A 22,613-nucleotide genomic window follows, 5' to 3' on the forward strand; every position below is an offset into this window, starting at 1 on the left:
CAGGTCTCACCCTGGGGTTCGTCCCGGAGCCGTGCCGCCGACCCCCCTTGCAGATGCCGAAGTTGAAGAGGTCCAGAGGTCCAGAAACAGGCGGCAGAAGACTTTCAGTCTTCATAAGGTAGCGCACAGCACTGCAGCTGTGCGCCATTGTTGTCAGCACACTTCATACCAGCGGTCACTGAGGGTGCAGGGCGCTGGGGGGGGCGCCCTGGGCAGCAATGTATTATACCTTTTTTATGGCTAAAATACATCACATATAGCCCTTGAGGCTATATGGATGTATTTAACCCCTGCCAGATCTCACAAACTCCGGGAGAAGAGCCCGCCGTTTTAGGGGGCGGGGCCTATTCTCCTCAGCACACGGCGCCATTTTCCTGCTCAGCTCTGCTGTGAGGAAGGCTCCCAGGCTCTCCCCTGCACTGCACTACAGAAACAGGGTTAAAACAGAGAGGGGGGGCACTTATTTGGCGATATGATTACATATGTGAAAATGCTATAAGGGAAAACACTTGTATAAGGGGTTGTCCCTGTATAATTATAGCGTTTTTGGTGTGTGCTGGCAAACTCTCCCTCTGTCTCCCCAAAGGGCTAGTGGGGTCCTGTCCTCTATCAGAGCATTCCCTGTGTGTGTGCTGTGTGTCGGTACGTGTGTGTCGACATGTAGGAGGACGATGTTGGTGAGGAGGCGGAGCAAATTGCCTGTATTGGTGATGTCACTCTCTCTAGGGAGTCGACACCGGAATGGATGGCTTATTTAGGAATTACGTGATAATGTCAACACGATGCAAGGTCGGTTGACGACATGAGACGGCCGGCAAACAAATTAGTACCTGTCCAGGCGTCTCAGACACCGTCAGGGGCTTGTAAAAACGCCCATTTACCTCAGTTGGTCGACACAGACACGGACACTGACTTCAGTGTCGACGGTGAAGAAACAAACGTATTTTCCTTTAGGGCCACACGTTACATGTTAAGGGCAATGAAGGAGGTGTTACATATTTCTGATACTACAAGTACCACAAATAAGGGTATTATGTAGGGTGGGAATAATCTACTTGTAGTTTTTCCTGAATCAGATAAATTAAAGTGTGTGATGATACGTGGGTTTCCTCCGATAGAAAATTATTGGAGGTATACCCTTTCCCGCCAGAAGTGAGGGCGAGTTGGGAAACACACCTTAGAGTGGATAAGGCGCTCACACGCTTATAAGAACAAGTGGCGTTACCGTCTCCAGATACGGCCGCCCTCAAAGAGCCAGCTGATAGGAAGCTGAAAAATATCCTAAAAAGTATATACACACATACTGGTGTTATACTACGACCAGCAATCGCCTCAGCCTGAATGTGCAGCGCTGGGGGGGCTTGGTCGGATTTCCTGACTGAAAATATTGATACCCTTGACAGGAACAATATTTTATTGACTATAGAGCATTTTAAGGATGCATTTCTATATATGCGAGATGCGCATTCTGGCATCAAGAGTAGATGTGATGTCCATATCTGCCAGACGATGTTTATAGACATGACAGTGGTCAGGTGATGCAGATTCCAGACGGCACATGGAAGTATTGCCGTATAAAGGGGCGGTCCATCGGACCTGGTGGACATGGCAACAGCTGGAAAATCCACTTTTGTTACCCCAAGTCACATCTCAGCAGAAAAGGACACAGTCTTTTCAGTCTCAGTCCTTTCGTACCCATAAAGGCAGGCGGGCAAAAGGCCAGTCATATCTGCCCAGGGTTAGAGGAAAGGGAAGAAGACTGCAGCAGGCAGCCCATTCCCAGGAACAGAAGTCCTCCACAGCTTCTGCCAAGTCCGCAGCATGACGCTGGGGCCATACAAGCGGACTCAGGTGCGGTGGGGGGTCATCTCAAGAGTTTCAGCACGCAGTGGGCTCACTCGCAAGTGGACTCCTGGATCCTACACGTAGTATCCCAGGTGTACATTGGAAATTCGAGACGTCTTCCCCTCACAAGTTCCTGAAGTCTGCTTTACCAACGTCTCCCTCCGACAGGGAGGCAGTATTGGGAAAAAATTCACAGGCTGTATTCCCAGCAGGTGATAATCAAAGTACCCCTCCTACAACAAGGGAAGGGGTATTATTCCACACTATATTGTGGTACTGAAGCCAAACGGCTCGGTGAGATCTAAAAGATTTGAACAATTACATACAAGGGTTCAAATCAAGATGGAGTCACTCAGAGCAGTGATAGCGAACCAGGACGATATGGTGTCACTGGATATCAGAGACGCTTACCTACATGTCCAAATTTTGCCCTTCTCACCAAGGGTATCTCAGGTTCGTGGTACAGAACTGTCACTATCAGTTCAGACGCTGCCGTTTGGATTGTCCACGGCACCCCGGGTCTTTACCATGGTAATGGCCGAAATGATGATTCTTCCTAAAAGAAATATGGACGCTTTCCTGATAAGGGCAAGGTCCAGAGAACAGTTGGCGGTCGGAGTAGCACTATCTCAAGTAGTTCTACGACAGCACGAGTGGATTCTAAATATTCCAAAATCGCAGCTTTTTCCGACGACACGTCTAATGTTCCTAGGAATGATTCTGGACACAGTCCAGAAAAGGATGTTTTCTCCCGGAGAAGAAGGCCAGGGAGTTATCCGAGCTAGTCAGGAACCTCCTAAAACCAGGAAAAGTATCAGTGCATCATTGCACAAGGGTCCTGTGAAAAATGGTGGTTTCTTACAAAGCGATCCCATTCGGTAGATTTCACGCAAGAACCTTTCAGTGGAATCTGCTGGGAAAATGGTCCGGATCGCATCTTCAGATGCATCAGCGGATAACCCTGTCTCCAAGGACAAGGGTGTTTTCTTCTGCGGTGGCTGCAGAGTGCTCATCTATGAAAGGGCCGCAGATTCGACATTCAGGACTGGGTCCTGGTGACCACGGATGCCAGCCTGAGTGGCTGGGGAGCAGTCACACAAGGAAAAAATTTCCAGGGAGTGTGATCAAGTCTGGAGACTTCTCTCCACATAAATATACTGGAGCTAAGGGCAATTTACAAGGCTCTAAGCTTAGCAAGACCTCTGCTTCAAGGTCAGCCGGTATTGATCCAGTGGGACAACATCACGGCAGTCGCCCACGTAAACAGACAGGGCGGCACATGAAGCAGGAGGGAAATGGCAGAAACTGCAAGGATTCTTCGCTGGGCGAAAAATCATGTGATAACACTCTCAGCAGTGTTAATTTCGGGAGTGGAAAACTGGGAAGCAGACTTCCTCAGCAGGCATAACCTCCACCCGGGAGAGTGGGGACTTCAGCGGGAAGTCTTCCACATGATTGTAAACCGTTGGGAAAAACCAAAGGTGGACATGTTGGCGTCCCGCCTGAACAAAAAACTAGACAAATATTGCGCCAGGTCAAGGGACCCTCAGGCAATAGCGGTGGACGCTCTGGTAACACTGTGGGTGTACCAGTCAGGGTATGTGTTCCCTCCTATGCATCTCATACCAAAAGTACTGAGAATCATAAGAAGGAGATGAGTAAGAACGATACTCGTGGTTCCGGATGGGTCAAGAAGGACTTGGTACCCGGAACTTCAAGAGATGCTCACGGAAGAACCGTGGCCTCTACCTTTAAGAAAGGACCTGCTCCAGCAGGGGCCTTGTCTGTTCCAAGACTTACCGCGGCTGCGTTTGACGGCATGGCAGTTGAACGCCGGATCCTGAAAGGACATTCCAGATGAAGTCATCCCTACCCTGGTCGAAGCCAGGAAGGATGTAACCGCAAAACATTTTCACCGCATTTGGCGAAAATATGTTGCGTGGTGTGAGGCCAAGAAGGTCCCTACAGAGGAATTCCAACTGGGTCGTTCCTACATTCCTGAAAACAGGACTGTCTATGGGCCAAAAATTAGGGTCCATTAAGGTTCAAATTTCGACCCTGTCGAATTTCTTCCAGAAAGAACTGACTTCAGTGCCTGAAGTTCAGACGTTTGTAAAAGGGGTACTGCATATACAGCCTCCTTTTGTGCCCCCAGTGGCACCTTGGGATCTCAATGTTGTTTTGAGTTTCCTAAAGTCACATTGGTTTGATCCACTCACCACTGTGGAATTAAAATATTTCACATGGAAGGTGAAGATTCTATTAGCCCTGGCTTCAGCCAGGCGTGTGTCAGAATGGGCGGCTTTATCATATAAAAGCCCTTACTTAATTTTTCATTCTGACAGGGCAGAATTGAGGACTCGTCCTCAATTTCTCCTTAAGGTGTTTTCTGGTTTTCACATGAACCAACCTATTGTGGTACCTGCGGCTACTAGGGACTTGGAGGACTCCAAGTTACTTGACGTTGTCAGGGCCCTGAAAATATATGTTTCCAGGACGACTGGAGTCAGAAAATCTGACGCGCTGTTTAGTTCTGTATGCACCCAACAAGATGGGTGTTCCTGCTTCTAAACAGACGATTGCTCGCTGGATTTGTAGTACAATTCAGCTTGCACATTCTGTGACAGGCTTGCCACAGCCAAAATCAGTAAAAGCCCATTCCACAAGGAAGTGGGCTCATCTTGGGCGGCTGCCCGAGGGGTCTCGGCTTTACAACTTTGCCGAGCTGCTACTTGGTCAGGGGCACACCCTGACTGAGGAGGACCTGGAGTTCTCTCATTCGGTGCTGCAGAGTCATCCGCACTCTCCCGCCCGTTTGGGAGCTTTGGTATAATCCCCATGGTCCTGACGGAGTCCCCAGCATCCACTTAGGACGTTAGAGAAAATAAGAATTTACTTACCGATAATTCTATTTCTCGTAGTCCGTAGTGGATGCTGGGCGCCCATCCCAAGTGCGGATTGTCTGCAATACTTGTACATAGTTATTGTTACAAAAATCGGGTTATTCTTGTTGTGAGCCATCTTTTCAGAGGCTCCTTCGTTGTTATCATACTGTTAACTGGGTTCAGATCACAGGTTGTACGGTGTGATTGGTGTGGCTGGTATGAGTCTTACCCGGGATTCAATATCCTTCCTTATTATGCACGCTCGTCCGGGCACAGTATCCTAACTGAGGCTTGGAGGAGGGTCATAGGGGGAGGAGCCAGTGCACACCACCTGATCCTAAAGCTTTTATTATTGTGCCCTGTCTCCTGTGGAGCCGCTAAACCCCATGGTCCTGACGGAGTCCCCAGCATCCACTACGGACTACGAGAAATAGAATTATCGGTAAGTAAATTCTTATTTTTTCACCGTGATCGGGCAGTTCTTAGAACACGTCCCGGGTATTTACCTAAGGTGGTGTCTTCTTTCCACCTTAATCAGGAGATTGTGGTTCCATCCTTTGCCTCTCCTGATTTGTCCCCCAAAGAGCGGTCTTTGGATGAGGTACGGGCTCTCCGTATCTACGTGAAGAGAACTGCCTCTATCAGGAAGTTGGATTCTCTCACTTTGTTCTGTTTGGTTTTCACAAACGTGGCTGGCCTGCTCACAAGCAGACCCTAGCCAGATGGATTAGAATGGTGATTGCACATGCTTATGTACAGGCTGGCCTTCCAGCTTCTGCTACCATCAAGGCCTATTCTACTCTGTCGGTTGGACCTTCCTGGGTTCTATGCCTTTGATACCTCTGCTTCCCAGGATGCTTCCTTTGGACGCCAGGTTCTTGTGCCCGCTACAGTGCGTCCCCTCCCATAAGGAACTGCTTTAGGACATCCCCAATGTCGTTCCCTGTGGAGCCCAGTGTACCCCACAGCAGAAAACGAGATTTATGGTAAGAACTTACCGTTGTTAAATCTTTCTGCGAGGTACACTGGGCTCCACAGGGCGCCCACCCTGACACACTTAGCTTCTTTGGGTTGGTATGGCATTAGCCGCTGACACTTTCTCCTGTCGTGAGTATGTGGTGTATGTGGCTACTAACAGTTGTCATCTCCTTTGCCTGCTACTGCATTGGACTGGTTGGACTATAGAGGAGGCGGTGCTAGGCATTCTGGGAACAGTCAAAGCTTTGAGCCTGTTGGTGCCTCGGATCAAGATCCTACTCTACACCCCAATGTCATTCCCTGTGGAGACCAGTGTACGTCGCAGAAAGATTTAACAACCGTAAGTTCTTACCATAAATCTCGTTTGTTTGTTTTTTGTCTCAGATTTTACATATTTTCGCAACTTTTGCAAATTTGCGTTCCTTGTTGAATTAGTCCCTTAATCAGCAATGTCTTGTAAAAGCTATTGAAAGTAGTCTTGGATATATTGATCATAAAACTATAAAGCACACATTAAACAAGGGTAATTGTCATTCACCTGTTTTACAGGTAAGAAAATATATTTTTTATGACTTCTTACCCCCCCAAAGAGATGTATGTTACTATAAAACACAAACTATGTAACCCCAATCCAGTACTGACCTCTGCACCAATTTCTCTGCCACTTTCTGGGTCATAGAGCTAAGATGTCATACTTATTTTATTGTACACCGTTCCCGGGTTCTTGTTTCCCGGCATGCTGCTCCAGTCTGTAACAGAAGAAAATATGCTCTGCTATAATATACTGAGGGCCTGATTCAGACCTGCTTGCAAAAGCAAAATCTTTCTCTAATGGGCAAAACCATGTGCCCTGCAGATGGGGCAGATATAACGTGCAGAGAGTTAGATTTGGGTGGGTTATTTTGTTTCTGTGCAAGGTAATTACTGGACAGCTTTATTTTTTACACTGCTATTTAGATTTCAGTTTGAATACACCCCACCCAAATCTAACTCTCTCTGCACATGTTACATCTGCCCCACCAGCATTGCACATGGTTTTGCTCATTAGAGAGATATTTTGCTGTTGCGATCAGGTCTAAATTAAGCCCTGAGATTGCAAGACGGCACCATGCAGCTGGAATGCAGGGTATAAACCAGGCATTCCCAACAGTGGTCCTCAAGGCACACTAACAGTGCAGGGTTTAGTGATATCCATGCTTGAGCACAGGTGTCTTAATTAGTACCTCCGTTATTTTGATATAACCATCTGTGCTGAAGCTTGGTGTGTGCCTTGAGGACATAGTTTGGGAATACCTGATGTAGAGATTCTAAACGGGCAGTTATCGGTGGCAGCCAACAGTACTGGACCACAGTTACAGGGCCCTTAACATAAGTTATTATGGAGTGATGGGTTACAAAAACTATATTTAGAACCACCTTTAGTTTCTGGAAGGCATGTTGCCTAACTTACTGATGTGAAGAAGCTGTGCAGCCTTTTACTTAGTAATCCTAAATAATGATTGCAAACATGGTTAAAAACCAGCAGCTAAAGACAGTGTTAACTGTACTGCAGAGTGTGACAATGATGGTTTCCAGCTCCAAATTATATTAAAATCCCATGATTTCGGGATTACCAGGCTACAATTCTAGAATTCATTTTGGGGATTGGGAAAAACGGCAAAATATGGTAATTCAATTATCTACACTGGAAATTGGAAGTTAGTGGACTAGACTGATGATATAATGCAAAATTCTTTAAAATAAAAAAAAGCTGTCTTTTTTTTTTTTTTTTTTAATCATTTACGGAAAGTACGATCTAAGAAAAAGCAGGGCATCCAGGGGGTCTTCAGGTTTTATCTCTTTTGTACCTGGTTGTAGACACAGTGCATTCAGGCTCTACACCAAATACAGTTAAGTACATATCTGCAGCTGCCATATCAAATTCAGCTGTGCCGGTGTAAGACTCTGCACCGTCCTCATCATCCATATTAGGCAAAGTTACCCGATGATGTTCATCATCATGGTTGATGTTGTCTATACAAGAGTAGGACAGATCAGCCATTGTTATGGATGAAGAGGACTTTGTAGGTTGTGAATTTTCGGTGAATGAACATCACATACTGCAAGGTTAAGGCCCTGCTCTAGACGACACGACTGGTGTTCAGCAGCTACAAGTTGTCCAATTCGTACTATTACAAGCGTAACAATAAACTAATTTAAACAGTCAAGAACTTCCAGAACTTGACCAGATCCCAACTCCCAGAATATGTTTCAGCAGTGTAAGATAATATTCATATCTTCTTTTAGTTGTGGAGGTCCATTCATCAGATGCAGCAAGGAAGTCCACCACGATTTCAAAATGACTTCTTTCCGGGATTACTTTTGATTTAATTTACAACTGTATTTTATATTGCAGTCTGGGTGGAAGGTAATCAAACATATCCTTTAGCAATCAATAATTGACTTAAATTCTATGATATACAAAAATATTGAACACCAGCTGTCATTCGTGGTAAAGTTGCATCAAGGGATGCATCTTCTGAAGGTCTGCAATATTATGAAGATTTGCGTTTCATAAGTGGAGCTTCATCAATATTCATTTGACCTGAACTTGATATGACCATGGCCTCCTTTTATTTTTTACGCAGCTAAATGTGTATGCAAAACATTTGTAGCACTAGCCAAGGTTTTTAAAATAGCACTGCAAGTTTTGCATTTTCCTGTTTGGTTTCATTTTGTGACAGCTGTTGATAATCAAACAGACATCTCACACATATCTTTTTTTTTTTAGAAGTAATGTACAAAGTTGAGTTCTGTTAAGCTGTTGCCATAATAGAAATGTCAAAAAGTGACACTTTATTTGCATTTCGAAGGTTGAGTAAATTTTTTTTTTTTTTTTTTTTTACACCAACGCATCTTTATTTAAATTAGACAGAAGACTCAATTTTTATTCGTAGGGGTGACATTTCTTCTTGCAGCCTCCTGAGGTGCGAGAATAAATGTGTGCAAAGTCCGTGGTTTAATTGCCCACATGGGAGTATGGGCGCCCTAACCAGGGCTTTAGACGAGATTCCTAGCTAAACCCTGTCTATTTGGGCATATATAATGCATTGGGCGCCCGATCAGAGCAACAGTTGAATTGCTCTGATGGATGCCCATTACTTTGGGTGCACAAAAAAAATTTGAATTACCCCCTATGACAAAGTCCCAAAATAAAATGACACAGTGGTACTGCCGCACTTTGAAGTGCAGTCCGCAAGAAAAAAAGTGTTTTTTTTCTACAAATTGTCGATATTATTATTATTATTATTATTATTATTATTATTATTATTATTATTACAGTTCATAGGTATTAGAATGCTATTACTGTGAGGATACCAGAAAGGCATTTTAATATTGGTCTTATATATATTTTTTTTTATAATAATTTGCTGCTACAGTGTATTAAGCCCCACCAGACAACGCACCATGGGCCTGATTCATGTTTGTAAGCAAAGCAAAAAAGCAAGTATCTGGACAAAACTGTGTTGCACTGCAGGTTCGGCAGATACAACATGCAGAGAGATTTAGATATGGGTTGGTTGTTTTTATCCTGTGCATGGTAAATACTGGCTGCTTTTGCATGTACAGTAGTCTACAGATGTTAGACAGCTTTATTTTTATACTGCAATTTAGATTTCAGTTTGAAGATTGTAAGCTTGCAAGAGCAGGGACTTCTTTCCTCATGTGCCTTTCCTTACAGTCTTATACTTCCTACTCCCTTTGATGGCACCTAAACCCTGGTTTTCTCTACCTTGTCTTGAACTGTAAGTGCTGTTTTCTTGTTTGCTCGTTTGATTATGTACTGTGTAATGGGCGCTGCGGATCCTTTGTGGCTCCATATAAATAAAGGATAATAATAACACACCCCACCAGTGTCGGACTGGGGCATCAAGGGCCCACCGGGGAATGCAGTTATAGGGGCCCATACTTAAGGGTGTGGCCAGCCTACAAAGGGGGTGTGGCCAACCTCCACAGAGGCTTGAAATATACAATAGTTTAGTGCAGTGCAATGCAACATATCTACCATGTATAATACAAGTGCACAGTCTGGAACCTGATCCCTAGAGGAAGGAGTGGGCCCTCAGGCAGTGGGGCCCACCGGTGGTTTCCCTGGTACCCCTGTGGGCCAGTCTGACCCTGCACCCCACCCAAATCTAACTCTCTCTCTGCACATGTTACATCTGCTTCACCTGCAGTGCAACGTGGTTTTGCCAAATGGCTTGCTTCTTTGCTTTACTTACAAACAGAAATCAGGCCCAAAGTCCACAATGGTAATATCCTCCATCGGCTGTGCTGCAAGGCCAACGCAATATATTTGTTCACAATGTCATTCACAGACATATCTAGGGGGTACACGCCCACAATATAACGCCTGTTCAATTGAATAGCTAATATATCGTCCAGCGTGTAAAACTGCATAAGGCACAGATTGTCAAAGCTGTTGACCATGTCTACAGTCAACATGCCGACACTGATGTAATGTCAACGTGATCGGAATGTCGACCTTGTCTCTTTTCACCTCTCTCTCTCCTTAGCCCTAGATGTAATGCAAATGTCAACATTTCAGATGTTTTCCTCCCTGTCAAAGTTGACATTTTCCAGTTGTCAAACTTTGATGTCTACATTGTTGGCTTCCTGACTGCATCCCCTCCTTTAGGCCTCATGCCCACTAGCATTAAATACCCTGCATTTTCAGGCTCCTATATTTTAGTTTTTTATTTTGGTAATTAATGTAATACAGTTCAAGTAAGCTGAATGACACTGGAACCCATTGTTTCCAATTCAAGCATACCCACTTGTGTTTTAAATTGCATACAGAAGTTTCGATATTAAGTTGCAACACTGTGCAATTTTTGGATTTCTCCAATTTTATTTTTATTCTGTGAGTCCCTCCATTGACCTTACTGACCCCACACACATACAAGCACTTGTCACCCTTGTGGCAGGTACACTGGTATTTGAACTTTTCAATATTTAACTACCAATGAGTATCCATCTTCATTTGTTATACAAGGCTATAGCTTGAAATATTGCATCAAAATATTTATATTGGTGATATATTTAATTAATTTTATTGTTCTTGATCTCATTTGTATAATATGTTGTATTCTGTATGGTAACCGGAAAGCATTTGCAATGACTTTTTCCTTTTTTATTAGTTTTATTTCTTTATCTGTTTTATAGGTTCTAATAAGTAGGACTGGAATCCCCATCAGCCTCTGTGTATTATATCTCACCCTCTCTGAACGGCTAGGAGTGCTTTTGGAGCCAGTGAACTTTCCTCACCACTTTATGCTCAGATGGTGCCAAGGTGCACAGGGGTAAACGTTTACCAATATCTCTATAAGGTGTAGGCTCAATAAATTAAATGCTTCATGCCCCAATTTTTAACTAAAAGAAGAAATGTATACTACCTTCCTCAGTGTTATGTCTGCACATGTGCGCTTTGTATGCTGGGATGGCCCTATACGCAGAATCTGTCACAGACAGTCTGATACTTAATTGTTCCAGATAACGCAGACGTTTTCATTGCGCATAGCAAATACTATGGCCTCATATTGGGGAATACATTTGACATAGCACCCAGTGTATGGAAGGTTTCTGATGTCCCCTCCCTATTAGCACTAGATAGTGCTATAATGTGATTTACTGTCATGTTTAACATGGAAACTCCCCAATGCTATATTGCAAAGGTTCCCAAACGCGGTCCTCAAGGCACCCCAACGGTCCTGGTTTTAAATGTATCCATGCTTGGCCACAGGTGACTTAATTAGTACCTCAGTCAATTTGATTTAACCATCTGTGCTGAGCCATGGCTATACCTAAATCCTGGACTGTTGGGGTGCCTTGAGGACCGTATTTGGGAACCTCTGCTATATTGGATGAGGCGTACAAACAATTGCTGTATCTAAGCAGTGGACTGACATGTAACCAGTGGATTGACAATACTGACATGTATTGCTTGTGAGTCACTGTTTACTACTTTGTGTAACCAAGGATCTGAATGCTCTGTACAATGTGGGTAACTTATGACACCATTTTATTTCTAGTTGTTTTTTTTTTGTCGTTTCCACGTATTCATTGATGACTGCTGTGAGAGATTGTTCTACTGGATGTGTGTCACTTGTGACTGCTGCATGTTACAAAGGGACTGACACAATTATATCACATGATGCTCACTAGTGAGTGATCGATCACGACCATTGTAATAATCCTGAATTTAACCCACAGGAGTTCAGACATCACGGACTATGTGTATGTGGATGCATTTGGAAATGGCAAATGCCTGACTGCAAAAGAATGTGAATATATGATTGGACAACATGTGACAGAGGAGTTCTATGCCGCTGTCAGCACAAAGGAAGTCCTACAACGCATGGTGGGAAACCTTCTTAACCTTGGAAAGAGGTAAGAACCTGGTAATCGCACTTTTTATTCTAATCACACTTATATGTGTCTTGATATTCTATACTTTAATGCTGTGTGTGTGGTTTTCATGTCATAATAGATCATAAAGTGTAAGTGACTTAACGCTTAAGTACTAGCAGCCCTTTGTTATGCACTCTTTGTGCTGTGATAGGTCAAACATAATTCTAAATTGTATGTAAATGCAGTGTTTTATAGAAATAACTCTGTAGTATTGTATGACAGAGTTTCTGACCTAGAACAAAAACAGGGGTTGGACTCTGCATTCAATTCTTCTATCAAGACCTGTCAATCAAGAGTGGATTGAGAGGTAGAGGAAGGTATTATTATTCTTGCGTACTAACCAACTATTAATATATTAATATTGATTGCTATAACTGGGAGCATTAAGAGTGCTTCCTAGAGTCAGATATGACCTATCACAGCTAGAGGAAAAGGGACTCTTGGTTAGGTGCACACTTATAGACTTTTTTGATTTTTATATAAATTATTTAAAATTGACTTTTGTATTTAATTTAAATAATGTGAGACAAAATAAAGTGATTTGAAATAAAATTCTCTTGTTTCGACCACATGTCTCACAATTCATTGAATGCATTTTTATGTACAGTGTATATAAACAATCCTTGTTGTAACATTAGTTTTTACGTGTCCTGGTGAATTGTATTAAGAATTCAAAAAAATCCCATTCAGATGCGGATCTCCCTATATATACATAGGATATGATTAAAGTTGTTCACAGTGATCCTTTAGTTACAAATCTCTTGAAAATAAAGTATGCAGGAAAAAACCCGTCTTTCACTTCAAGGCTCTACTCACAGGTTTGTCCTGTTGGATTGCAGGTTTGGAAAAACACTTCCTGAAAATAATATCTACACAAATGAGTCCGATAATATCAAACCATGGGGGTTCAAAGCATACTTACACTGTAAAGTCACACCCCCTGCTCATAGACTATACAGATGCACCTGCTTCTGTAATTAATACATAACCAGTCATTGGTTATCAGACCTGGTATTATCACATTACTGTTTTAATCCGTATATAATACAAATGCATTGATCACATTAATTGTGAGTATTAATTTCCACATGGACAGTTTAAGCCGAGATTAAGGAACAAGGAAAGAAAGAACTAATATTTTGGGCGCTACAATGGTTTACATTCTCGTAGCTGCTGTTTAGTATCTGGGGTAGCCACCCACCAAAACACAATTTTATATTGAAATATAAACAGTGCTTATTGAGGAAAGAAGGTGATACACATACCAGATGGAATCGATAAAAATGTATCAAAATTTAATAAAGGACTCAAATGCTGCTAACCCACTGGTATAAATCAATATCTGGAACTGACAGAAGGGGAAATTTTTTTTTTGCATAATTTGGTTTTTATTCTTGAGTATGTGTTTGTATGTATACAGGTGAAGCCTTCCTCATCGTTGCAGTTTCTCCGCCTAAAGAGTATTTGTTGCTCAGGTTGTTGATGTGAAACAACATACACAGCATGCAATACACATCTTCATCACTGGGTGGCTAATGCTCCACTAATCCAGTACTGTAGAGCAAATAGCTGCGGATGGATATACAGTACAGTAAAGTAATCATACTGTAATAGTGTACGCTTAGCAAGCTCTGGCAAATGGCCAGTGACAACTGTAACGTTATAAAAACAGACCAATGGTCAGACAGAGAGAGTCAATCAGAACCTTGAAGTGTATAGCGTACTGTAAATAAAGGGACGCTGTAGAAAATATTAATTCTCTGTCGGGACCAAAAAAAAAAAAAAAAATAGTGTATGCAGACACAAACTTACGTGTTTAGGCAATGGTCCATTGCTCAGTCTCTTAAAGATTAGACTCTCGTAATTTGAAAAGTCAAACTTGTATATTTGTGTAATAAGTAGCACTTACAGGTTTTTTTTCTAATTTTGACACTATATCTGTGTGCATGTCTGAGACTGTATATAAAGTATGACAGGACTTGTTTTGGCAAAATTAAAAAAAAAAACTGTGGATGCCATGCAGCGGCATTACTCAGTAGCGCCAGTAGACTTTGTTAGAATTATTCCCGCTATAATGCGTCTTAGATGCAAAGTAATGTAATAGGACGCACAAGCAGCTTCTGCTGATTAAAATTATATACAGCATGCCTATATGCTGTGTGTGACTGCGACTGTATTTCCATACAAAATGCTGCTACAGTGTTTTCCTGGAACATCAAATAACTCAACAAGTTTATCCGAGTGCACAAGTTTCGTATGGAAACCCTCCGTTACATTGTCTTAGCATTGCAACCTGGGGACTTTATGGCATCTCTAGACATTCAAGATGCAAACCTGCATGTGCCCATTACTCCCAAACATCAGCAATTCTTCAGATTTGCTATCCTTGAACAGCATTATCAGTTTCAGGCACTGCCCTTCGGCTTCTCTATGGCCCCTCAGGTTTTTACCAAAATAATATCGGTTATGGCAGCACAGCTCAGGTGTCAGGGAGTTGGAATACTTTCATACCTGGACGATCTTCTGTTGTTGGCAAAATCCCCAGAAGTATTCCAGCACCATCTTCAGCTGACCATTGCCTTCCTATGGGAACACAGCTGGATCAATTGGAAGAAGTCCTCCCTGTCTCCCTCTCAGAGGATATCACATCTAGGAGCCCTCCTAGATTCTCAGGTGCAGAGGAGCTTTCCTACCAGCAGAAAAAATTGTGGCACTTCACCGGCGCATACACAGGTTGCTACAAAGTCATCGATTGTCTATCGACTGCTATGCAGGTTCTGGGATCCATGGTCTCCATCTTCAACATGGTGGAAAACGCCCAATTTCACTCCAGACCTCTTCAACTCCTGATATTTTCCCAGTGGAACGGGCAGCATAATCTAATCCAGGCCAAGACAATTGTCCTCTCTCTCCAGAGGTTCGGCTTTTCCTTTTGTGGTGGCTACACGCGTCTCACTTGACAAGGGTGGTTCCCTCTGGCTTCCAGATTGGGTTCTCCTCACTACGGATCCCAGCCTCCACGGATGGTGTGCATTGACTAGTCAAAATTCCTTCCAGGGACGTTGGACAACTCAGAAGTCTCCTGCACATCAACATCCTGGACCTGATGGCGGTATACAGAGTGCTCACTCTGGCGCAGGAACTTCTCCGCAGCAGACCTGTCCAAGTCCAGTCTGACAACGCAACTGCAGTAGCCTACCTCAACCATCAGGGAAGCATGCAAAGTCGGGCAGCCATGAGGGAAGTGGCGCACATCCTTGTTTGGGCAGAACGCCATCTCCCAGCCATCTCAGTGGTGTTCATCCCAGGAGTCTTCAACTGGGAAACTGACTTCTTAAGCCGACAGGATGTCCACGTCAGAGAGTGGTCTCTACATCCAGATGTCTTCCAACTCCTCATGCACAAATAGGGCCTACCAGAAGTCTACCTCATGGCCTGAAGACACAACACAAAGTACCCTTATATGGGTCCAGGACCAGGGATCCCGCAGCTGCCTTTGTGGACACTATGTTGGTGAGGTGGACATTCAATCTGGCGTACCTCTTCCCTCCAGTCTCTCTCTCCTTCCGAGGGTACTTTTCAAGTTTAAGCAGGAAGGATGCACCGTGCTGTTGATGGCACCAGCCTGGCCCAGACACCATTGGATCGCCAACCTACGAAGGCACTCCCTTTCCACTCCCTCTGCAACGGGTTCTCCTATCTCAAGCCCCCTGTCTGCACCCGGACTTCGCTTGTCTGTCTTTGATGGCATGACTCTTGAGTCATCCCTTCTAAGATCCAAGGGTTTCTCCAGCTTAGTAGTTCAAACGATGCTCAAGGCGTGTAAGCCTGTCTCAACCCGCATTTACTACAGAGTTTGGCACTCTTACTTTCAGTGGTGCTTGCCTTTTTCCAGGCTGGGTTAGACCTCTGCCTCTGTCTTGCATCCTTTTAAAAGTTCAAGTCTCAGCTCGGTCACTCTGGTTCCAGCGAATGATTGCTCCCCTGCCTGATGTTAGAACATTCCTTCAGGTTTTCTTTAACCTTCAACCTCTTTTTGTCCCTCTGGTGGCTCCATGGGACTTTGTCTATGGTTCTTCAGGCTCTACAGGTGCATCCGTTTGAACCACTGGATTCAGTAGATCTTCAAGTGGCTGACGGCGAAGATGTTTTCCTCCTTGGTATCTGACTTGAGGGCGCTCTCCTGTCTCTCCCCATTTTTGATATTTCATATGGACAGGGCTGTCCTACGAACCCAGGCTGACTACCTGCCTAAAATGATATCCATGTTCCACCTTTTGATGAAGACAGGGCCGTCTTAGCAGCAGTGTGGGCCCCTGGGCACAGCAATACACTGGGGCCCCTACCCATCCTCCATGGGTGGGGGTGCTATTAGCGGCAGTTTTGATGTCCCACAGGCGGTAGGGGGTGTACTATCTTCTGCTCAGCATGTAGGACCTGGAGCAGTAATTTCTGCTAATTACTCCTTTACTGCACAGATGGGGCGGGAGGGAGATCACTAATCTGTAGAAGGGGGCATTGGGCTGAATGAAGGGGCCCCGATACATGACTTCCAGGGTGCTATGGGGTGTTTAATACATAAGGGAGGGGTTGATAGTGGAGTGGGCTTAATTTTCATCATTTTCTGGTGGGGGGCAGCTTGCTTGACTGCAGATATCTCAAGTTCCTGGAAAAAGATTTCTTAGCTTTGAATGGGATAAAAATTAGAGTGTCCCACCTGTCAGGAGGTACTGGGGACACCTATCAGGAGGTACTGGGGACACCTGTCAGGAGGAACTGGGGACTTGGATATTAGAGTTCAGGAGCCAGGGCAATCCACCAACAAATATATAAAACTGCATATTAGGCGTGTGGAGCTTGAGCAAGGACCAGCTGCTTGAAGGCTGATATCTCTGGTTCTGGGCATAGTAGAGACAAGCTACCAGTGTCCACCGAAAGTGGAGAGCCCCAGCTTTTGAAATGTACCCTCAGAAAAACTTTAAGTTACACAGAGCCCGAGATATCTGGCTGGGAAGAGCAATTAACAGGCTTGGATGGGGACCACTGCTTTGAAGTCGGATATCTCTGGTTCCCTAGGGCCGATTTTAAAAAATCTGGTACCACTGGAAAGAGGGAACCCTCAGCTATCAGACTAGGGCCCTTATACTCCTCGGGCCCTTGGGCAAGAGCCCATTGAGCCCATACGAAAAGACGGCCCTGGATGAAGATATTGTGGTGCCGGCCTTCCAAACCCCAGACCTCTCTGCATTTGAAGCTTCCCTGGATATGGTCCGTGCACATAAATACGAAGAGGATCGCACTAGCTCCTTCCGAAAATCTGATGCTCTCTTTGTGTTATTTAGGTTTCACAAGAGGGGCTTTGCATGACCATTTCACAGGCTTACACGCAGGCTGACCTGCCAGTCCCGGATATGGTTACTGCCCATTCTACTCGTTCTGTGGGTACCTCGTGGGTGGTCTATTTTGGTGCCTCTGTTGAACAATTGTGCAATGGAAGCCACATGGTCTTCTGTCCACACCTTCCTTAGGTTCTATGTCTTTGATACCTTTGCCTCTCGGGATGCTTCTTGTGGACATCAGATTCTCGTTTCTCCTCAGGAGTGTCCCCTCCTTTAGGGGAAATAGTATTGGGACATCCCCAGCGTAATCCCTATGGACCCTGAAGAAGAAAGTTACAGTTATGGTAAACTTATCTTTTGTTAACTCTCTTTCTTTGAAATCCATAGGCTCCACAGGGCACCCACTCTGACATTCCTGGCTTCTACGGGTCTTTCTACATTGTCACTAAGTTCTACTCTTCTAATGTGAGTGTGTTTCTTGAGTGTACCATTCTTCCTTCTCTGTCCTGCTCCTGCCTTGGGCTTGTTCACTAAACGGGGTGTAGTGGAGGAGGATCCAAAGCATCCTGGGAGCTACAGCTTTAACTGTTTGGTGCCCAGTCAAGCTTTAACTACCTACACCCCCAGTGTAAATCCCTGTGGGCCCTATGGACTTCAAAGAAAGAACTTGTGGTGCTTCAGCTGCTATAGAACTATACCTCCCAGCATGCCTTGCCACAGTTTTACCAAGCCTTAACTGTTAACTTTTAACACAATAATGATGGCCGGGTTACAGGAATGTAAAAACAACATCTAAACAGGTCTATTAATATTCTTATATAAATAATAAGAAAGGAATTTTCTCAAATCCTGCATATACTGTTGTTCTAGGAATAGCTTTTAAACACTAGAAAACACTACTGCAGTATAGTACAAGCTCGGATGCCTTACACAGGTGAAACTCAGAAAATTAGAATATCGTGCAAAAGTTCATTTATTTCAGTAATTCAACTTTAAAATGTGAAACTAATATATAGACTCATTACATGCAAAGTGAGATATTTCAAGCCTTTATTTGATATAATTTTGATGATGGTGGCTTACAGTTTATGAAAACCCCAAATCTAAAATCTCAGTAATTGGTTTGGGCCCCTTTCTCCGGCAGGGTCCACAGTTTATCCACAGGATAACAATGGGATATGATGGAGCATCAGCGGATTGGCACCAATTGATCAAAGCTTTCTGGCCTCCCAGGATGCAGCGGGTCCGTCCATATATCCCCGCCCACTGGCTCAGGCAAATCAGGGGGGGGTTTTATGCAGCAGGAGCCGGACTATGGTCAGAGGGCTGCTGTTTTTTAGCAGCCCTAAGCTTTCTTATTTTATTTTTATAGTCTTTTTCTATTTTTTTGAGTGATGTTTCTAAACGGCGTCTTATATGCATATTAGAAAGAGTCGCTCCAACAACTCTCCGCCGGGTCGCGACAACGCTTACCCTCGAGTACAGTGCTGTTTCGGCGGGCGTCTGTGTCTGATATACTAGCAGGTCCAGCAGACATTACCAGGCTGTGGCAGGAGCACGGGGAGAAGGTAGGGCAATCGGTTCCGCTTAGAAGAAGAATACGGACACAGCCGCACTGTTTTGGGAAGGAGACTACCAAACAGTACATGACGCGCCGCCACCATGGGTGCTCCAGCGCTAGGCCTTAGGGATCATAGGCTCCAGGAATGGCGTGAGGCCGCGATCCCTAGAGTTCATGTCAGCAGGGCGAGTCAGATGCTCTCCTGGTCGCACCTCCCCCCGGTTCATGACCAGTTTCCGTTGAACTGTTTCCTCGCTACCATCTCAGACGCTACCATGAGGGGGCCCGGTCACAGCATAGGCGGCTCTGTGACCAGTGTGCGTCTGTGTTCACTGAGCGCTACCACGAGGGGATACGGTCACAGCATAGGCGGCTGTGTGACCGGAGCGTCTGTGTTCACTAGGTTCAGGGAGCGGCAGTGTACACTAGTAGCATCTGAATCCACTCGGCGTTCACTAACATATGATCGATCTTGGAAGCGGGGTGAGTCTCCCTGTATCCCACTCTACTGCATACGGGTAATACAGCACTAAATCTCTATCTACCTTTTGAGTACATATAGTTAGATAAGTGCATATTGCATATGAGTCTGTATACCATTACTGTTTCTTTCGCATTGCGTCTGTATACGTTGGATCTGTTAAACATGATTCAGTAAATGTGTTCTCCTACATACTTAAAATGATATTGTAGTTTATGATGTACTCATATTGCTTATTATACTAATGTGTAACGTGACTGACTGCTAGTATGATGCTGACTTTACTATATGTCTGTCAGTTTGTTTTGCAGATCCTCAATGCTGGTGCATGAGTAGGGTCGGATGGATATAATTTTAAAGAAAAAAGGTTAAAGTGATTACAGTCACAAAATTGTGTAGTCCATGTGGAAGTGCTGATTATTTATCATGTATAAGTGCAGCAATGGTGAGGACACTCATACCATGTTTGTTTTGCAAAGCTGTATTATCCTCTCATGATCTGGTTCAGGATGGCTTGTGTGCATAATGTTTTAGCACAGCAAAAATACAAGGCAGAGGTGGGTACAGGCTATCTTTGCACAGACTTGATCCAATAAGTTGAATGGATACTTCCCCCAAAATTCTGTATCAGGTATAGGGTTACACTATTAGCCCTTATCAGTGGCGTAACTAGAAATTTTCCTCCCCCAAGCCAAAAAATCCTTCGGCGCCCCCCCCCCCCCCCCCTCCCCCATACCCCCCATAATTGGCATTAGCAAAGGGATAAATATGTGCGCGCCGCCAAAAAGGGTGTGTGGCTTTGTTAAAATGGGCGTGGCTTCGCGTAAAGGGGCGTGGTATTGCAGGAAAAGACTACCTTATACCCCAGTTTTGCAACCTGCACGCCCAGACGTTAGCCACCACAGGAAAGAAAAATAATCCTGATTCATGCCCCTTACATTATTTGTAATTTTTCCTCCTTATAGTAATGCCCAGTATACATTATTCCACATACTGCAATGGCCCTTAGACATTATGCCACACACAACAATGCACATGACACAATATGCACACACTGTAATGCCCCCGACACATTATGCCACACACCGTAATGCCTGTGACACATTATGACAGGAATCGCAATGCCCGTTATACATTATGCTACACACTGCAATGCCCCTGATACATTATAGCACATACAATGTCTGTGACACAGTATTACACACACCACAATGATCCTGAGACATTATACCACATACCACAATGCCCGTGATATAGTATACAACACACCGTAATGCCCGACACATTATGACACACACCGCAATGTCCGTGATACATTATGCCACACACCGTAATGCCCATTACACATTAAGTTCTACAGTAAGGCTTCTAATTACTTTTAAATTACCTGCTCGTTGCCAGGGGTTTCATGCTCTTGGTTCCATGCACGGTGCCAGGGGTTTTCATGCTCAGGGTGTCATGCTCGTTGCCAGGGGTTTCATGCACTGGGTGTCATGCTCGTTTGCCAGGGGTTTCATACACTGGGTGTCATGCTCGTTGCTAGGGGGTAGTGCTTGTTGCTAGTGCCGTGCTCCCAGTGACACATATGCCCCCAGTGCCAGATATTCCCCCACAGTGCCAGGTATATGCCCCCAGTGCCAGGTACATGCCCCCAGTGCCAAATATACCCCTCCCCCAGTGCCACATATGCCCCCTCAGTGCCTGCTACCCCCAGTGCCAAATATTCCTCCACAGTGCCACATATGCCCCCTCAGTGCCTGCTCCCCCACAGTGCCAGGTATATGCCCCCAGTGCCAGATCTTCCCCCCCAGTGCCAGGTATATGCCCCCAGTGCCAGGTATATGCCCCCAGTGCCAGATCTTCCCCCACAGTGCCAGGTATATGCCCCCAGTGCCAGGTATATGCCCCCAGTGCCAGGTATATGCCCCCAGTGCCAGGTATATGCCCCCAGTGCCAGATCTTCCCCCACAGTGCCAGGTATATGCCCCCAGTGCCAGGTATATGCCCCCAGTGCCACATATGCCCCCTCAGTGCCTGCTCCCCCCAGTGCCAAATATTCCCTCACAGTGCCAGGTATATGCCCCCAGTGCCAGATATTCCCCCACAGTGCCAAGTTTATGCCCCCAGTGCCAGATATTCCCCCACAGTGCCAGGTATATGCCCCCAGTGCCAGATCTTCCCCCCCCCCAGTGCCAGGTATATGCCCCCAGTGCCAGGTATATGCCCCCAGTGCCAGATCTTCCCCCACAGTGCCAGGTATATGCCCCCAGTGCCAGGTATATGCCCACAGTGCCAGGTATATGCCCCCAGTGTCAGGTATATGCCCCCAGTGCCAGATCTACCCCCACAGTGCCAGGTATATGCCCCCAGTGCCAGGTATATGCCCCCAGTGCCAGATCTTCCCCCACAGTGCCAGGTATATGCCCCCAGTGCCAGATCTTCCCCCACAGTGCCAGGTATATGCCCCCAGTGCCAGGTATATGCCCCCAGTGCCAGATCTACCCCCACAGTGCCAGGTATATGCCCCCAGTGCCAGGTATATGCCCCCAGTGCCAGATCTTCCCCCACAGTGCCAGGTATATGCCCCCAGTGCTAGGTATATGCCCCCAGTGCCAGATCTACCCCCACAGTGCCAGGTATATGCCCCCAGTGCCAGATCTTCCCCCACAGTGCCAGGTATATGCCCCCAGTGCCAGATCTACCCCCACAGTGCCAGATCTACCCCCACAGTGCCAGGTATATGCCCCCAGTGCCAGGTATATGCCCCCAGTGCCAGATCTTCCCCCACAGTGCCAGGTATATGCCCCCAGTGCTAGGTATATGCCCCCAGTGCCAGATCTACCCCCACAGTGCCAGGTATATGCCCCCAGTGCCAGGTATATGCCCCCAGTGCCAGGTATATGCCCCCAGTGCCAGATCTTCCCCCCACAGTGCCAGGTATATGCCCCCAGTGCCAGGTATATGCCCCCAGTGCCAGATCTTCCCCCACAGTGCCAGGTATATGCCCCCACAGTGCCAGGTATATGCCCCCAGTGCCAGATCTACCCCCACAGTGCCAGGTATATGCCCCCAGT

The 22,613-nt window shown here is 45.3% G+C and overlaps 1 protein-coding gene across 1 annotated transcript in view; it reads left to right on the forward strand.

Moving 5' to 3' along the window:
- Positions 1–22,613, forward strand: part of FBXO21 (F-box protein 21) — a 135,575-nt gene that overhangs the window by 78,136 nt on the left and 34,826 nt on the right. Inside the window, exons 7-8 of the mRNA XM_063964337.1 lie at positions 10,914–11,050; positions 11,961–12,137. Coding sequence (XP_063820407.1) covers positions 10,914–11,050; positions 11,961–12,137 — 314 coding nt within the window. The remainder of the gene's footprint in view (positions 1–10,913; positions 11,051–11,960; positions 12,138–22,613) is intronic.

The sequence above is a fragment of the Pseudophryne corroboree genome, chromosome 1, assembly GCF_028390025.1.
Source record: "Pseudophryne corroboree isolate aPseCor3 chromosome 1, aPseCor3.hap2, whole genome shotgun sequence".
In the NCBI taxonomy this organism is placed as follows: Eukaryota; Metazoa; Chordata; class Amphibia; order Anura; family Myobatrachidae; genus Pseudophryne; species Pseudophryne corroboree.